Source organism: Chiloscyllium plagiosum, chromosome 11 (assembly GCF_004010195.1).
Source record: "Chiloscyllium plagiosum isolate BGI_BamShark_2017 chromosome 11, ASM401019v2, whole genome shotgun sequence".
Taxonomy (NCBI): domain Eukaryota; kingdom Metazoa; phylum Chordata; class Chondrichthyes; order Orectolobiformes; family Hemiscylliidae; genus Chiloscyllium; species Chiloscyllium plagiosum.
In genome coordinates, this window is record NC_057720.1 from 17,444,037 (window position 1) to 17,463,610 (window position 19,574).

General features: G+C 40.8%; 1 protein-coding gene across 1 annotated transcript in view; it reads left to right on the plus strand.

Moving 5' to 3' along the window:
- LOC122554708 (bromodomain-containing protein 3-like) overlaps nucleotides 1-19,068 on the plus strand; it is a 113,947-nt gene extending 94,879 nt beyond the window's left edge. Inside the window, exons 18-19 of the mRNA XM_043700084.1 lie at nucleotides 7,622-7,793; nucleotides 18,014-19,068. Coding sequence (XP_043556019.1) covers nucleotides 7,622-7,793; nucleotides 18,014-18,094 — 253 coding nt within the window. The 3' untranslated portion in view covers nucleotides 18,095-19,068. The remainder of the gene's footprint in view (nucleotides 1-7,621; nucleotides 7,794-18,013) is intronic.
- The last annotated feature ends 506 nt before the right edge of the window (nucleotides 19,069-19,574 follow it).

A 19,574-nucleotide genomic window follows, 5' to 3' on the forward strand; every position in this document is an offset into this window, starting at 1 on the left:
CAAGTTTTGCACCTTCTCTAGTAGGTACATCCACATACTGAATCAGAAAATTGTCTTGTACACACTTAAGAAATTCCTCTCCATCTAAACCTTTAACACTATGGCAGTCCCAGTCGATGTTTGGAAAGTTAAAATCCCCTACTATAACTATCCTATTATATTTACAAATTTGTTTCTCAATTTCCTTCTGACTATTGGGGGGTCTATAATACAATCCCAATAAGGTGATCATCCCTTTCTTATTTCTCAGTTCCACCCAAACCGAGAATATAGGACCCGTTTGCCCAATCTATCTTCATAGGACAGTCCTGTCATCCTGGGAACAAGTCTGATGAACCTTCATTGCACTTTCTCTATGGCAATAATATCTTCCTCAAGATAAGGAGATCAAAATTGTACACACTACTCCCACTATGATCTAACCAAACTTTTATACAATGGAAGCAAGACTTCACTACTCTTGTACTCAAAATCCCTTGCAACAAAGGGTTCTAATCAATTAGTCTTCCCAATAGCTTGCTACACCTGCTTGTGAAACTACTAAGGTCTTTTGTTACATTTATACTTACCTATCTTTCACCACTTATGAAGTACTTTGCATGTCTGTTTCTTCTTGCAAAGTGAATGACCTCACATTTTCACATTATTTTCCATCTCCCACATTCTTGTTATTCACTACATCTGTCCAAATTCTCCTGAAGCTGCTTTACATCTTCCTGTCACAAATGTGCTTGTTTAGTTTTGTATTTGCATATTTGGAAATATTACATTTGGTCTCCCAACTCCAAATTATTGATTTTGTGTGTGTGTGTGTGTGAGAACACAACTGGGGCCTAATTGCTGATCCTTGAAGTACCCCACTAATCAGTCTGCCAATATGAGAATAACATATTATACATACTCCTGTTTTCAGTCTGTCAGCTGATCATTAATCATGTAAGTACATTATTTTATATCCCATATTCTTTAATTTTTCTAACCAGCCTCCTGTGGAGAAGTTTATCAAACACTTTCTGAAAATCTAAATATGCTATCCATCAATTCTGCTTTATTGTTTTTCCAGTAACATCTTCAAAAATACTCCAAACTTGTCCAGCAGGATTTCTTATTTCGAAATACATGCTGACTATGTCCAATCAGATCATTATTATCCAAGTGTTTACTTATTGCATCCTTTGCAATAGAATCTAGTATTTTCCCTACCTGAAGAAGGGCTTATGCCCGAAACGTCGATTCTCCTGTTCCTTGGATGCTGCCTGACCTGCGCTTTTCCAGCAACACGTTTTCAGCTCTGATCTCCAGCATCTGCAGCCCTCACTTTCTCCCTACCTCTGATGTAAGGCTAACAGGTTTGTAGTTCCTGGTTTTCTCTCTCGTTCTCTTCTTGAATAGTGAGTGACATTTGCTGCCTTTCAACCCACAAGAGTCATTCCAGAATCTATTAATTTTGGAAAGTAACCTCAATTGCACCATATTTCTCTCCAGCTATCTCCTTCAGCACTCATCTAGATGAGAATAAGGTACTGGGGATTTATCAACTTTCAACCCCATTAATTTCTCCAGTACAATTTTCTTACTAATTTCCTGCTACTACTCATTCTCCACAGTCACATGGAATTATTTTTGAAGTTCTGAGAGATTTCTTGAGTCTTCCTCAGTGAAACAGTAATATTTAACTTCTCTGCCATTTCTCTATTCCGCATTATAAATTCCCCTGACATCGCCTGTAATACTATCTTTCATTTTAGCTAAGCATTTCCTTTCTGCATGCCCGTAGAAGCTTTTATAGTCAGCTTATGTATTTTACTTGACTGCACTTTTTAAAAACATTATTCATGAAAATGGGCATTGCTGACAGGATCAATGTTTATTGCCCATCCCTTATTGCCCTTGAATTGGCTAGGCCATTTGAGAGGGTAGTTAAGAATCAACTGCACTGCTGTGTGTCGGAGTAGTGTGTAGGTCAGGCCAAGTAAGGATGACAGATTTCCTTCTCTAAAGGATACTGGGTATTTACAATGGACAGTGGTTACATGGTCAACAATAAAGAAACTTTTTAAATTCCAGATTTTTTTTTTAAATTTCACAGGACTCTAACCCCAGTGTGTTAGGAACTGTGGAATACTCATCAAGTGACATTACTATTATGCTACAACCTTCGAATTTCATAATGCATTGACAAGCAATTCAGGATTGTCACCTCTGGTGGCTGTCTGTGTGGAGTTTGCAGTGCTCATTGATTGCATTCTACAATTCACTAATTTTTAAAAATTATTTATTCACTCATGGGATGTGGGTATCTCTAGCTAGGGCAGCATTTATTGCCCATCCCTAATTGCCGAGAGGGCAGTTAAGAGTCCACCACAATGCTGTGGGTCTGGAGTCACATGTAGGCCAAACCAGGCAAGGATGGCAGTTCCCTTTTTCTAAAGGACGTTAGTGAACCAGATAAGTTTTTCCAACAAGCAATGAATTTATGGTCATCATTAGACTCTTAATTCTAGATTCTTTATTGAATTCAAATTCCGCTATCTGCCATGGTGGGATTTGAATGCAAGTCCCCAGAAAATTAGCTGAGTTTCTGAATTAATAGTATAGCAATAATACCACTAGGCCATTGCCTCCCTGACATCTTCACTTGCTAATAAGATGGTTTGTTTCAGCACAAATATCAACACTGTAAAACCAGACAGAACAGAAGACTATGCTGAGCTGCAAGATGCATGTAGTTTGTCCAGTTTTCTAGTTGGCTTTATTTTAATTTATTCACAGGATGAGGGCATCCATGGCTAGGCCAACATGTATTGCCCTGAGGGTAGTTAAGAGTCAACCACGTTGCTGTGGTTTTGGAGTCAAATGTAGGCCAGACTGGGTAAGGACAACAGTTTCCTTCTCTAAAGGACCTTGATGAACCAGGTACGTTTTCCCAACAATTGACAATAGATTCATGGTCATCATTAGACACTTAATTCCAGATTTTTATTCAATTCAAGTTCTGCTATCTGCGTCTTTGGATTAACGGTCCACTGATACCACTGGACTATTGCTGTCTCATTGCTCCTTGATATTTGAAGCTGCAGAACCATAAGGTAAATGTCAAGCCTACTATAATCCAAATAAGAATGTCATTATTCATAAAAATATTACAACAGAGATGGTACTGGATATCTTCAAATACATAAAAGTGGATAAATTCCAAGGACCTGATAAGGTGTACCCTAGAACTCTGGGAAGTCAGAGAAGCGATTGCTGGGCCCCTTGCAGAGCTATTTGCATCATGGATGGTCACAGGTGAGGTACCGCAAGACTGGAGGTTGGCTAACGTGGTGCCACTATTTAAGAAAAGTGGTAAGGAAAAGCCAGGGAATTATAGATGGGTGAGCCTGTCACTGTTGGTGGGCAAGTTGTTGGCGGGAATCCTGAGGGGCAGGATTTACATGCATTTAGAAAGGCAAGGACTGATGAGGGATAGTCAGCATGGCTTTGTGTGTGGGAAGTCCTGTCTCTCAAACTTAATTGAGTTTTTTGAAGAAGGAACAGAGAACATAGAACAAAGAGGACTGATGAAGGCAGAGCAGTGAACGCGATTTATATGGGCTTCATTAAGGCATTTGACAAGGTTCCTCATGGGAGACTGTTTAGCAAGGTTAGATCTCCTGGAATACAGGGAGAACTTGCCATTTGGATACAGAATTGGCTCAAAAGTAGAAGACAGTGTGGTAGTGGAGGATTGCTTTTCAGACTGGAGGCCTTGACCAGTGGAGTGCCACAAGGATCGGTGCTGGGTCCACTACTTTTCATCATTTATATAAATGATTTGGATGTGAACCTAAGAGGTACAGTTAGTAAGTTTGCAGATGACACCAAAATTGGAAGTACAGTGCACAGCGAAGAAGATTACCTCAGTACAACGGGATAGTGATCAGCTGGGCAAATGGACTGAGGAGTGGCATGGAGTTTCGTTTAGATAAATGTGAGGTGCTGCATTTTGGGAAAGCAAATCTTAGCAAGTCTTATACACTTATTGGCAAGGTGCTGGGGAGTTTTGCTGGACAGAGACCTGGAGTGCAGGTTCATAGTTCCTTGAAAGTAGAGTTGCAGGTAGATAGGATAGTGAAGAAGGCTTTTGGTTTGGTTTGCTTTATTGATCAGAACGTCGAATATAGGAGTTGCGAGGTCATGTTGCAGCTGTACAGGACATTGGTTAGGCCACTTTTGGAGTACTGCATACAATTCTGGTCTCCTTCCTATCAGAAAGATGTTATGAAACTTGTAAGGGTTCAGAAAAGATTTACAAGGATGTTGCAAGGGTTGGAGGATTTGAGCTATAGGGAGAGGCTGAACAGGCTGGGGCTGTTTTCCTAAAGCATTGGAGGCTGAGGGGTGACCTTTGTAGAGGTTTATAATATCATGAGGGACATGGATAGGATAAATAGACAGTCTTTTTCCTGGGGTGGGGGGAGTCCAGAACTAGAGAGCATTGGTTTAGGGTGAGAGGGTGAAAGATATTAAAAGGGACCTGAGGGCAACATTTTCAGGCAGAAGATGGCGCAAATATGGAATGAGCTGCCAGAGGAAGTGATGGAAGGCATCTGGATGGGTATATGAATAGGAACGGTTTAGAGGGATATGGGCCAAATGCTGGCAAATGGGACTATATTAGATTAGGATATCTGGTCGGCATGGATGAGTTGGACCAAAGGGATTGTTTCTGTGTATAACTTTGACATAGGAGTCTTCAGTCCACCAAGTCTTCACCATTTCAATGGGATTTTAAAGATCCAATGATCTCCATCTCCACTTTGCTATCTTTTCCCCATTACCCTTGAATCCTTTACTGATTTAAAAAATGTCTGTTGCAAATTATGTGGAGTTTAGAAAATATCTTTGAGGGCTTGATCAAAGACTATGGTTTTAGGGAGTGTGTTAAGAAGATCTGAGGGTGGTAGAGGGCTAGCATGGAAGAGGGAAGAAATTTCCGCATTTGGCTTGAGTATTGGAAGGCACAGTTAGGCAAAAAGCAGGAGTAAGAATTCACAATTGATTAGAATTGGAGTAGAAAATTTGGAGAGGTGATTAGTAGTGCTGATAGATATTGGCGATGAGAAGGCATAGCTATTGAGGTGTTGAAATAATTTAAAATTTGTGCTCATGAGGAAATAGCAAATAATGTGGGTCAGCAGACATAGGATGTCATTGTCAGATTGCCTCAAAGTGTATTCGATGCTTAGCTGTAAAGTAGCTGAAGGGCAAACAAGATTTTGGAATTTTTTGAAGAGGTAACAAGTAGGTTAGACCAGGGAAACCCAGTGGATGTGGTCTATCTAGACTTTCAAAAGGCCTTTGATAAGGTGCCACACGGGAGGCTGCTGAGCAAGGTGAGGGCCCATGGTGTTCGAGGTGAGCTGCTGGGATGGATTGAGGATTGGCTGTCTAACAGAAGGCAGAGAGTTGGAATAAAAGATTCTTTTTCAGAATGGCAGCTGGTGACGAGCGGTGTCCCGCAGGGTTTGGTGCTGGTGCCACAGCTGTTCGCATTATATATTAATGATTTGGATGAGGGAACCGGGGGCATTCTAGCGAAGTTTGCCGATGATACGAAGTTAGGTGGACAGGCAGGTAGTACTGAGGAAGTGGGGAGGCTACAGAAGGATCTAGACAGGTTGGGAGAGTGGTCCAGGAAATGGCTGATGGAATTTAACGTGAGCAAGTGCGAGGTCTTGCACTTTGGCAAAAAGAATAAAAGCATAGACTACTTTCTAAATGGTGAGAAAATTAATAAAGCCAAAGCACAAAGGAATCTGGGAGTGCTTGTCGAGGATTCTCTAAAGGTAAACATGCAGGTTGAGTCCGTGATGAAGAACGCGAATGCAATGTTGTCTCTTATCTCAAGAGAGTTGGAATATAAAAGCAGAGATGTACTACTAAGACTTTATAAAGCTCTGGTTAGGCCCCATTTAGAATATTGTGTCCAGTTTTGGGTCTCACACCTCAGGAAGGACATACTGGCACTGGAGCATGTCCAGTGGAGATTCAAACGGATGACCCCTGAAATGCTAGGCCTAACATATGATGAACTGATGAGGATCCTGAGATTGTATTCATTAGAGTTTAGAACATTGAGGGGACATCCAATACAAACTTACAATAGAATGCATGGCTTGAAAAGGGTGGATGCTGGGTTTTTGTTTCTGTTAGGTGGGGATTCTAGAATCCTTGGGCACAGCTTTAGAATTAGAGGGGGTCATTTCAGAACAGACATGCGGAGACATTTCTTCAGCCAGAGAGTGGTGGGCCTGTGGAATTCATTGCCACGGAGTGCAGTGGAAGCCGGGACGCTAAATGTCTTCAAGGCCGAGATTGATAGATTCTTGTTGTCTCGAGGAATTAAGGGCTACGGGGAGAACGCTGGTAAGTGGAGCTGAAATGCGCATCAGCCATGATTGAATGGCGGAGTGGACTCGATGGGCCGAATGGCCTTACTTCCACTCCTATGTCTTATGGTCTTATGGTCTTAAGATAGTCAAAACTATCACTGTTGATTATACCTGGCCTTTGGCATCACTGATAGTATAAAATGTATATTACTGCTGATCCGAGATCTTATGAAGTGATGGATCTAGAATTGATTTCATAGGAATAGCCATTTTTAACCTATCTTAATGTTTGTCAAAGATTAAGCTAGAATTTATTGTGGTTAATGTGGTTATGTGGCTTCATCTTGAACTACTACAGTCTGTACTTTCACATTACTACACAACAAGGAGGACCAGCAACTCTGAAGGAATGGTGACCTGTCCAGATCAGGAGGGGAACCTGAAGGTCTTTGTGTTCCGAAGTACCTGCTGCTCTTACAGTCCAAAGTTAGTTTTTTTAGATTTGATACCAAATAAAACTGAGATTCTGAAGCTCATTCTACAGATAGTATCCTTAGTGGAAAGACATGAGAAGCTAAACAAGTTTGCTTTCTTCTGGATCAAATTAAGATCTGTAAACACTATTTGTAACATTTATTAGGTAACATCTGTTAGGTGGTGAATCTTTGGAATTCCTTAACCCATAGGATAGTGCAGAAAGATTACATTGAGGTAAAAATTCAGCCATAAAAAGGTTGAAGACTTGAAGCATTTTTGAGGGGCTGAATGTATTTCACCACGCTTCTGTATAATAACATTCCAGATCTTGACCACCATCTGTGGGAAGAAATTTCTTCCAAGTTTCCATCTTTTGTGTTTTTGCGAATTATGATATTTAAATCTGATACTGATTGCTGATCTACGCAACTATGAAATAGAACAAAAAAGGAGAAACTATTAAGAGTGCTCTTTTATTTTGAATACTGTATTAGTTTATTCCTTAATCTGTTTTGCTCTGAGGTTAATCCTCACTTCTCCAATATCTGTAAATAACTTTACTCCCTCATTCACTGGTATTACTGTGATAAGGTACTGCTTTATCATCTACATATCTTTTATACCTTCTGAAAATGTAGTGCACAGAATTCTACATATTATTTCAGCTGACTAATGTTTTGTGTTTCTTTGTTTTTGTATTCAAGAACCCTATTTATCAAGTCAAGTATCCCAAATGCTTGCTTAACTACTTTCTGCTTGTGTTGCAGAGAAAAAGAGAAGGAAATTATCCCAGAAGAGAGTCAAACAATTCAAGCCGAGGTCAGTGAGAAATTGACTGAGCAGAAAATGCAGGAGGAGAATGAAACACAACAAGAATCATTGGATAAAGAAAGAGAATTGGCCAGGAAAAGGGCACAAGAACGTAGAAGAAGAGAAGCAGTAAGTAGCCAAAGAGAAATATTTTCAAGACTGTTCTGCAATTTATTTCACAAATGACTAAATAGTTGATGTGACTTGTACTCTGCTCGGATGGTAGTTTTCAGGTAGTTTTTAAATCTCTAAGGAGCTGCTTCCACCACTTGTAAAAGTTGCAGAAGCACATTTCTTATTCACTGTAAGGACACAATATACAATTAATTTGTCTCCGCTGTTTCAGTCCACAGTTCAAAAGCTGCTGCTTTCAAATCATTAAGAAATTGCTCCATTTTGGTGGTACTATAATACAATGTAATGACTAGGAATCCAGGGTGATTTTTAAGAAACCACTTGCCTTAAGTCAATTAAGTTTTGACTTGGTGCATGTTATTTAATGCCATGGTACTGTGGTTGTAGAAAAATAAGTGAGTTTATCCGTAAATTTGTTTAAAAACAATCTTTTATCAACTATCTACACAAGGTGCATGACTGAATAGGATTTGCTTGTTGAAAAGCTATCGCTTCACTTGCAGACTTGGAATTTTCAATGGCATTTGTTTAGGAAAAACTGAGATATATCGACTTTATAGTGGAAAACTGGACTCTGTACTGAGGCAGCTGCTATGCAACAGTGATGAGAAGGATCAACCACTCACTTCTACATTATTGGGAAGTGTTGTTTCCTCATACAGTGCTCCAGGTACAGGAAAGATGTCAGAGAAGAGTGTGACATTTGACAGTTGTTGGAACTGAGATATAGTATAGCTGTATCAGTGTAGCCAGCAAAGAGCTGATGCTGGTGAGGAGGTGACAGACTACATGAGGGTTGTCAGTCTGTGCTGTGGTGAAAAAGCGTGGCTAAATCTAATACGATCTCCACAAAATCAACATTCATGGCATCTTTCTCCTTGCATAGACCTGCATCTACTCTTAGGTGACAGAAACTATGTCGCATCCTGCAACTTCATGCCCAGAGTATCCATGATCTGCATGTAGCCTGACCTGAAAATAGATTAGAAGATCCAGAAAATACATTTATGTCCTCTGGATGGAGTGTTCTCAAAATTTGCTGCTGAATAGAGGGGTTCAGGGCAACATTAGCTTCTCCGGAATACTAATACTAAAGAACACTGTTAATTAAAAACAATGTTCAGAATGATCCTCGCTATGGCAAGGTGTAGCATGAAAACTGCCCCTTAACCATTGAAATATATCCTGGAACTATCTTGGATGTTCAAAGTTGAAGGAGGTAAGGCTCGAGTTGCGCTTCAGTATCAGAAAGGACAAACAAACCAGTCATTATAACTAATTTAAAGCTAGTCCTCCTCCTGTTAACAAAAACATCTGAGTACCAGGAATGATCTTGCTTCTGTAATTGTTCAATCTAATTTAATCATTTTCTATACAAAACCAAAAACACTTCATTCTTAGTCACTGAGTTTTGGCATGCTCATGACCTTTTGAGTGTGTGCTCAGTCAGAAACTGAGCTGCAGTTACTGCTGAATTTTTCTCCAAAGTATGTGCAAAATTTAGCCTTTCGCTAATCGCAGTAAAGTAAAGTCCTCTTCCAACCTTCTCCCACAGCGCAACATTTCTCCCTGTTGATTTAAGGTCAGTGGTGAAATCGTGAAAACTATGTACTGTTTTAAAAATGCAGGGAGCCTGTCTTGGCAAAGTCAGATATAATGGTAGCATGCAACTTTGCCTTCACCTGAATGAAGAGAATGTTGTGAGCTGGGATCACAAACTGAAAAATTAAAGCCATTGTTAACTGGACAACAGTGATCCACAGGCTCCTGCACACACCTGAAGTCTTGGACTTCTACGAAGGGGATTGCCAGCAGCAGTGCCTCTTGCAAGATAATAAAGTCCTGTGGTAGTAAAGGCATTCAAATCGCAGCATCCTACGCCAAGCTAACATTCCCAGCTTTGAGGCACAAATCACTCAACCAGGAGCATGACACGCCATTTGTGTTCCTGATGCCAAATGTTTGAAGTGGCTGTTTTACTCTGACCTTGTTGGAAGAGAGGAGGACAGCAGAAGCACTTGAGGTGTTCTTAAATAGTCTCTGAAGAAACCAAAATGTCAGCCAACTCATGGGAAGCCCTGGCTTATGATTAGCCAACATTGAGAATTTAGAAGGCACTAAACATGGAATTCATCAGACGCATGCAGGGATGAAGTTGAGGCATCTGAGAGATTAGAATAGATTCCCTACAGTGTGGAAACAGGCCCTTCGGCCCAACAAGTCCACACTGACCCGCCGAAGAGTAACCCACCCAGACCCAGACTAATGCACCTAACACTGTGGGCAATTTAACATTGCCAATTTACCTGACCTGCACATCTTTGGACTGTGGGAGGAAACCGGAGCACCCAGACAAAACCCACGCAGACACTGGGAGAATGTGCAACCTCCCCACAGACAGTTGCCCAAGGCTGGAATCGAACATGCAACCCTAGTGCTGTGAGGCAGCAGTGCTAATCACTGAGCCACCGTGCCACCCTACGATTGTGCAAACTTCCAAGCATCACCTCTGCCTGATCCCCCAAACACTGCCTCCCAGTACAAGGATCGCCAGAAACTGCAGAGTCTGCAGATTATATGTTAAACTTAACAGCCATCTAAAATTCCATCAACTCAGACTGTAAGTGAGTCATCTTCAATCCTAAGTGTCTAAGAAGGCGGCTATTACCTTAAGATTATCCTTTAGCATTTAAAAATCGTAGAGCAACCTATTTAGTATATAATTTTTTAGAATATAAAGCAAATATATTTTACAGTTATGAAGATTAATTTTATTATTTGAGAACTTGGGTTCTAAAGAGAAGGAAAACAGATTCTAGTTTTTCAATTGTGAATATCTGGCTTTTTAAAGTTAAATGTAGTTTTGAAATGACTAAAGTTTACAAGAAGTCTTGTCACTTCGGCTGAGGCAGATGATTGCTAAGGTTTCTGCTCACTTGAGTTGTATGACCGCTCGGATTGGGGAAATCAGCATTCTGCAAGCAGTCAGGGCGAGAGAGAAGTCCTGAAGTGCATAGAATTCAAGGAGAAGGAAATTCTAGAAGTGAAAGGCTACAGAAGTATCAGAAGACATCTTGAAGAGGTGAATTTAGGGAATCCATGTTAAGTAATAGACATGTGAGTAGCAGTTTGTTTTAAAGGTCTCTAGCAATGTTCCCTTTTAATGTTTCTTCCTGTTATGCAGACCTGAGAGGTCCATGTACATTAGCGGCTTCTGGAAATGGAAGCAATGTTCATCAGCATGAACTTCTCAACATCTGTGTAAGTGTGCAGCTTAGAGGAAGCATTAGTGTTTGGAGCAGACATTAGCCAATGAAAGAAGCATCAAGTAACTGCACTGAAATTTGTTGCATGAAAGCCAATTACATCCGTGCCAGATGCACAAGACGCTTCAGTGTGGCGATGAGGATGATTGCATTAAAGTTTTTTTAGTATGTGGGAGTGTGTTGATGGAATAAAGTGGGTGAATCTTTTTAATGTTTGTAATGAGATCCCTCAAATGTTTCTATCTAATATTGTGATAGTGTAGACTTCAGAACTTTTAATAATGAGTTAGCAAAGACAAGCTGGCACACATGGAAAGAAGCAGCAAAACTGTCTGGAATAAACTGCTACAGGACGAGCCGAAACTTCTACAGGAATTGAAACCAATTAGTTACATCTGTGAAAAGAGGGAATTGTAGGTTCTCTAGTGACACATGGTAGTATCCTTGCCCTGGACTTAGGAGACCCAGGTTCAAATCCCACCTGCTCCAGAGGAGTGTAATAATATCTCTGAAGAGGTTGATTAGAAAACTAGGTTAATTTTTTTAAAAGGGAGTTAAAACTGCATGAACAAAATTGCTTTGACACTTGCATAAAGCATCTAGCTTCTCAAGCCACAAGCCAATGATGGCCTGCAGAAGAATTTAAGGAGTTAACTGCAGGAAAGCAGGTCTTCAAACAGGCAGCCAATGCAGAATGTAACCAGGAACACGGGAGCTATTTCTGATGAGGCAAGCTACAGACTTTCAGTAATTTAGATGAAAGGACTTAAAAATAAAAATTATCAGTAATATCTGTCACAGTCCTCTGAAGGACTGTATAAGAATTGAACATGCTCTCTGGAGTTCTGTTGGAGAGTAACTTAGCAAAAGGATCAAACTCTGGACACGTCTAGAAACAGACACTGTCACTTGAAATCGTTGCTAAGTTCCACCATTAATCAGGTAATAGCCAAGTTGAGTTGAGGTTTAACTCGCTTACTTGAGGTCTTATTTTGGTTGCTACGTTCAATAAAATTTAAATCATTTCTTTCAGTACTTGATTGTCTGTGAGATTTCTTAATTAGTAGCTGAATGAAAGGTGATTTGCCCACAAGAATATGGTTTGTAATATAATTTTTATTTTTGTCTTCTAAACCATAAGACCGTAAGACGTAGGAGTGGAAGTAAGGCCATTCAGCCCATCGGGTCCACTTAGCTATTTAATCATGGCTGATGGGCGTTTCAATACCACTTACCTGCACTCTTCCCATAGCCCTTAATTCCTTGCGAGATCAAGAAGAGACCCAACATCCCGGCCTCCATTGCGCTTCGTGGCAGTGAATTCCACAGACTCACCAAGAAATGTCTCCTCATATCCATTCTAAATTGACTCTGCCCACAGATCCTAGTCTCCCCGCCTAATGGAAACAACTTCCCAGCATCCACCCTTTCTAAGTCATGCATTATCTTGTAAGTTTCTATTAGATCTCCCCTCAACCTTCTAAACTCTAATGAATTCAATCCTAGGATCCTCAGCCAATCATTATGTTAGGCCTACCATTCAAGGGATCATCCATGTGAATCTCTGCTGGATATACTCCAGTGCCAGTATGTATTTCCTGAGGTGTGGGGTCCAAAATTGGACACCGTATTCTAAATGGGGCCTAACTAGAGCTTTATAATGTCTCAAAGCACATTGCTGCTTTTATATTCCAACCCTCTTAAGTTAAATAACAACATTGCATTTGCTTTCTTAATCACGGACTCAACCTGCAAATCAATCTTTAGAGAATCCTGGACTAGCACTCCCAGATCCCTTTGTACTTCGGCTTTATGAATTTTCTTACCGTTTAAAAAATAGTCCATGCCTGTATTCTTTTTGCCAAAGCACAAGACCTCATATTTGCTCACATTGAATTTCATCAACCATTTCTTGGGCCACTCTCCTAAACTGTCTAAATCTTTCTGCAGCCTCCCCACCACCTCAGTACTCCCTGCCTGTCTGCCTAACTTCGTATCATCGGTGAACTTCGCCAGAATGCCCCCGTCCCTTCGTCCAGATCATTAATGTATAAAGTGAATAGCTGAGGCCCAAACACTGAGCCCTGCAGGACCCCACTTGTCACCAGCTGCCATTCCGAAAAAGAACCTTTTATCCCAAACTTCTGCCTTCTGTCAGGCAGCCAATCCCTAATCCATGCCAGTAGCTCACCTCGAACTATGGGCCCTCCCCTTACTCAGCAGCCTCTCGAGAGGCACCTTATCAAAGGCCTTTTGGAAGTCTAGGTAGATAACATCCACTGGGTTTCCCTGGTCTAAACTACTTGTGACCTCTTCAAAGAATTCTAACAGGTTTGTCAGGCACGACCTCCCCTTAGTAAATTCATGTTGACTTGTTCTAATCTGACCCTGTACTTCCAAGAATTTAGAAATCTCTTCCTTACTGATGGATTCTAGAATTTTACCTACAACTGAGGTGAGGCTAATCGGCCTATGATTTTCCACCTTTTGTCTTTATCCTTTCTTGAACAAGGGAGTTACAACAGCAATTTTTAAATCATTTGGGACTTTCCCTGACTCCAGTGATTTTTGAAAGATCACAGTCAGCGCCTCCACTAGTTCCTCAGCCACCTCTCTCTGAACTCTTTGATGTAGCCCATCCGGGCCAGGAGATTTATTGGGCTTTTTTTTTAGACCTTCCACCTTTTCTAGCACTTTGTTATGTAATGGCTACCATACTCAACTCTCCCTCTGACTCTCCTTTAATTGTTGGGATATTACTCCTGTCTTCCTCTGTGAAGACTGACACAAAATACTTACGTTCTTCAGCTATTTCCTTGTCTCCCAGCACTAGCCTTCCAGTATCAATTTGGAGCAGCCCAATTTCTACTTTTGCCTCTCGTTTGTTTCTTATGTATTGAAAGAAATTTTTTACTATCATTTCTAATATTACTGGCTAGTTTACCTTCATATTTGATCCTCTCCTTCCTTATTTCTCTCTGTTATCCTCTGTTTGTTTTTGTAGTCTTCCCAATCTTCTGATTTCCCAGTGCTCTTGGTCACTTTATAGGTGCTCTCTTTTTCTTTGATACATTTCCTGACTTCCTTTGTCAGCCATGGCTCTCTGACCCCTCCCTGAATAATCTATCTTTTCTTTGGGATGAACCTCTGTACTGTGACCTCAATTACACCCAGAAATTCTTGCCATTGTTGCTCTACTGTCTTTCCCACTAGGCTCTGCTTCCAGTCGATTTTAGTTAGTTCCTCTCTCATGCCCCTGTAATTACCTTTATTAACATTACATCGATTTTACCTTCTCTCTTTCAAACTGCAGACTGAATTCTACCATATTATGATCACTGCCTCCTAAGCGTTCCCTTACTGTAAGCTCTTTTACAAAGTCTGGCTCATTACATAGCACTAAATCCAGAATAGCCTGCTCCTTTGTGGGCTCCATCGCAAGCTGTTCCAAAAAGCCATCCTGTAAGCAATCCATGAATTCCTTTTCTTTGGATCCACCAACAACATTATTCAGCCAGTCCACCTGCACATTGAAGTCCCCCATGATCACTGTGACCTTGCCTTTCTGACATGCGCTATCTATTTCTTGGTACATCTTGCATCCCTGGTCCTGACCACTGCCGGGACTTCTGTACTTAACTCCCATTATGGTTTTTTTTTTTGCCTTTGTGGTTCCTCAACTCCACCCACACAGACTCGCATCATCTGACCCTGTCATTCAGTGCCATAGATTTAATCTGATTCTTAAATAACAAGGCAACCCTGCCCCCCCCCCCCCCCCCCTATCTCCCTGTCTTTTCAATAAGTTGTAAATCCTTGGATGTTTAACTACCAGTCCTGAACCCCCTGCAAACACGTCTGTGATGCCTACCACATCGTAATCAATCACGAAGATTTGTGTTGTTAATTCATCTACTTTGTTACAAATACTACGAGCATTTAGATAAAGCGCCTTAATGCTAACATCTCTAGTAATATGTCCTATGTTATCCATCCTTCTTTGCTTCATTCCTAGTCTGCCTCGAACTTAAACCCTGCACACATGCTAACCTGCTGCTTATCTTTCTACCTGACTCCATACTCCGTTGCTTTCCCTTTCCCTACCCACCCCGCCCCCGACTGTCAAGTTTAAAGTCCTAATGACCATCCTATTTATTCTTTTCACCAGAACACTGGTTCCAGATTGGTTCAGGTAGAGACCATCCCATCAACAGAGATCCCTCCGGTTCCAAACCTGATGTCAATGTCCCATGAAATAGAATCCCTCTTCCCCACACCAATCTCTTAGCCAGGTGTTTGCTTCCCTAATTTTCTTATCCCTGTGCCAATTAGCACATGGCTCGGGCAGTAATCCAGAGATTATGACCCTCGAAGACCTGTTCTTCAATTTCCTCATAGTGCTTGATAATCCCCAAACAGGTCCTCCTTCCAAGCCTTGCACAAACAACGTGGACCACAACAATTGGATCCTGTCTCTCCCACTCCAATATCCTTTCAAGCTGGTTGGAGATGTCCTGTACCCTGGCACCGGACAGGCAACGCACCATGCGGGACTCCCAATCCGGCCCGCAAAGAATACTATCTGTTCCCCCTAATTATAGAATTCCCTAGAACAACTACTTGTCTTTTTGCTCCCCCCTCTTGAATGGCCTTCTACACCATGGTGCCGTGGTCAGCTGGCTCATCCTGTTCACACCCTTTTCCTCATCCATACAGGGAGCAAAAATCTCATACCTGTTGGCCAAGGTCAAGGGCTGAGGCTGTTCCACTCCTGAACTCAGAATCCCCCTACCTGCCTCACTTAGTCACACCCTGTTGTCCCTGATCACTCGCGAGTTTGAATTACTTAATCTAGCGGGTGAGACTGTCTTCTGAAACAAAGCATCCAGGTAGCTCTCCCCCTCCTGGATGTGCTAGTGTTTGAAGCTCCGATTCCAAATCATCAACTCTGATCTGGAGTTCTTCCAGCAACCAACACTTGCTGCAGATGTGGTTGCTGCCGTTCACAATGGGATCAGCCAGCTCCCACATCATACAGCCACAGCACACCACCTGTCCAGCCATCTCTACTTAATTAATTTATATAAATTTATGAGTTAAATAATTTCTAGTACTTCTCTACAGTCTTATTCAACTAACCAACCAATATTAAACTTTGAAATCTATCACACGATACACAAACATAAATTATAACACCTTACCTTAACAATACACGAGATTCCCTTTGTTGTTTGGTTAGAGGAGGAGGATTGGTGGGAGACACTACACGTGTAGTGTCTTGGGATTCAGCCGCTGCCCAAATATATACCCAGCAGTGCTCTGCTCCTCGTGTGGCCTCTCCCTCTGCTGCTCCCTTAAAAAGAGAGAGTGCTCCTCACTCTCACCTCTCGACAAACGGAGGCCCTGACGCCCGAGGTAAGTTTTTTTTTTTTGAAAACAATTTTACTCACCTTCCCAGCAGTCCTCTGCTCCTCACTCTCCCCTCTCAACCTTGTTCTTTTATTCAAACTACAGTCAATTCTGCTATAACCTGTTTCTTCAACAGGAATTAGCTATAGCGCAAACGTTCCTTACCCATGTGGCTATAACGTGATTCCGACCTCAGTTTAAATGGTGCTGTATTACACTATTTTCTTAACGCGAGATTCCGTCTGTCACGTTATGTCAAAACTGACTTATGCAAGTTCTGGTGACTGTTGAGTAACTGACTTCCCATGATAACCAAAAAGACACATAGAACTTGCGGCTTATCAAGCCAGGTTTTACTCTGGGATCTGGATTGTTCTGTATTACCATCAGCTAGGATCATAACAAGACCAATTATTATGAGTAACAGTTATTTGATTATTTAAAACATAATAACAAAATAATAATATAACAGCTAAGCCAGTCCTTTATAAATAGGTTCTACATTTTCTTTTGCTGGAAGTTTTTAACTGTTTGTTAACTTAACATTTTTTGGTAACTCAAACTGATCAGGTGTGTAACAAAATACTACCTACTTGCCTCGATGATGGTAATTTGGACAACACTCAAATCCAGAATAAAGCAACCACTCCACCAAGGACATGCAGGTCCTTGGACTCCTCCATCGCCAGACCATAGCAACACGACAGCAGGCGGAAGATGAGGCGCTCTTCCTCCAAGGAACCCTCCAACCACAAGGGATGAACTCTGATTTCTCCAGTTTCCTCATTTCCCCTCTTCCCCCCCCCCCCCCCCCCCACCTTGTCTCAGTCCCAACCCTCGAACTCAGCATCACCTTCCTAACCTGCAATCTTCTTCCTGACCTCTCCGCCCCCACCCCCGCTCTGGCCTATCACCCTCACCTTAACCTCCTTCCACCTATCGCATTTCCAATGCCCCTCCCTCAAGTCCCTCCTCCCTACCTTTTATCTTAGCCTGCTTGGTACAATTTCCTCATTCCTGAAGAAGGGCTCATGCCCGAAACGTCGATTCTCCTGCTCCTTGGATGCTGCCTGACCTGCTGCGCTTTTCCAGCAACACATTTTCAGTACTTAATCAGTAACCCTTAAACATTATTTTCCTTTATCATTACCACAGAATGACAGTTATAAGATCGATAAAATGCACAGCAGCAACTTGCCAAGTTTGCCTTTGAAGGCCCCTCCCAAACTTGCAACCTCTACCACTTAAAAGGAGAAAGGCAGAAGATGCCTGGACATATTACCACTTATGGGTTTCCCTCCAACCCCCACCATCCTGACTTGGAAATATATTACTCTTCCTTCACTGTCACTACTTCAAAAACTTGGAATTCCCTACATAAGTTCAAGTAGTTGTGCCAAATCATATGGATTACAACAGTTCAAGAAGGCAGCTCCCCATCACTATCTAGAGGGCAATTGGGGATGGGCAATAAATGTTCAGTTTGCTATAAACATCTGCATCTCTTGAAATAATTTTAAAATGTTCCCTTTTTTACAGATGGCGACTACCATTGACATGAATTTACAGAGTGATATTATGGCAACATTTGAAGAAAATCTTTGTATTAGAAATCTTTGAATCATGCAAAATAAATATCCCCTCTGCATGATAGTTGAGAAGGTCTATAAAGACAGGTAGCCATTGCAGTCCATTAAATATATTCTGGACACTGCTCATGACCAACAGATACTGACTGCAGTGTTTCCTGAGAGCTGAGGTGGAAGAACTTGCACTATTTGTTTTTCCTTCCATGTCCCAAATGCCCCAAAGCTCTTCAGAAATTAGCAATATTGTGCATTGTGTGAAGAAACTGGGTTCCCCAATGATGAAGGAAGCTTAAAACCCTTTTGAGAAAAAAAATTGAAGTGTAAATGAAAACGTGATCTATGTATTGAGCATTTAGAGATATAAGATTATAACAAAAATGAATGCAGAGAAAGCAAAAATTTAATCTATTGGCGCAAGTAGTCTAGAGTTGAGGGCAGTTATAAAGCTTGTGAAGTACAGTTGCAATTAACCAGATTACTGAAGTGATGTAATCTCAAGGGCCTGTATTGGGATAAAAATTGAAGAGACAAGGAATGTCTATGTTAACTTAGCAAATCATAATCTAACAAGTTAATGATTACAATAGGGGGAAAAAACTCACTTTTTTCTACCCTAACATTTTGACTTTGGCAATAAAATTAATAAATACAAGTGTTGTGATTTTTTTCTATCTTGTAAAATTGATTTTCTGATGCAGTTGGTATCAGGCACATAATAAGTAGATTTAGATTTTCTTTTGTCTCAATGGTGATCACACCATTTTGTGTAATAGGTTATGTTTCTGAAATTTGTACTTTTATAATGATACTGCTTTAGAACTGACAACTAATCTACATTTGCTAGCTGCTAATTAAACAAAAATGAATTCTCCTTTCTTTACAAGCTGTTTGTAGCAGCTTTTTGAAGTGGCATTGTTGCCTCAGTGTAGAAGTTAAAGTATGTGACCTTTTTGCTTTTGAAGGAGATTATAACAAATGGATAATCTTGTGTTTTCCATTCAACACCTCTGCTCTCTTGTGTCACTCTATTCAAACCTTACTCTGAAATGTGGTTATTCCTGAGCAGCATTTCTTCAAATTTGCAGTACTTACATTGGGGAAGTTTAGTGAGCTACTGTCACTTCAATGGATATCATGAATGAGAGATTTGTATACAAATATGGATAAACTTAAGAAAAAGCCTGAAGGATCATTTCTGGTATGACACAAGTGAGAATTTATAACCAGACATACAGTTCATTGCACCGGGCAAACGTTTTTTAAACTTCCATCTTTCCTGATTCCTTCTGTTTTTTTCTAGTATTTGAATGTTAATGCAATAATGCTTTCATTGTTGGATGTTTGTAATCTTTCACTGTCTCTGAAGTTGATCGTGTGCATTAAAAATTAGTAAATGTACATATTTTTGCACCTCATAATAAAGCAAAGTACTGAAGATGTTACCATTTTTGTACCAAATTTCTCATTAGCTTTTTGTAAGGAAAAGAAATTTTAATAACTGTGGTTAGCTA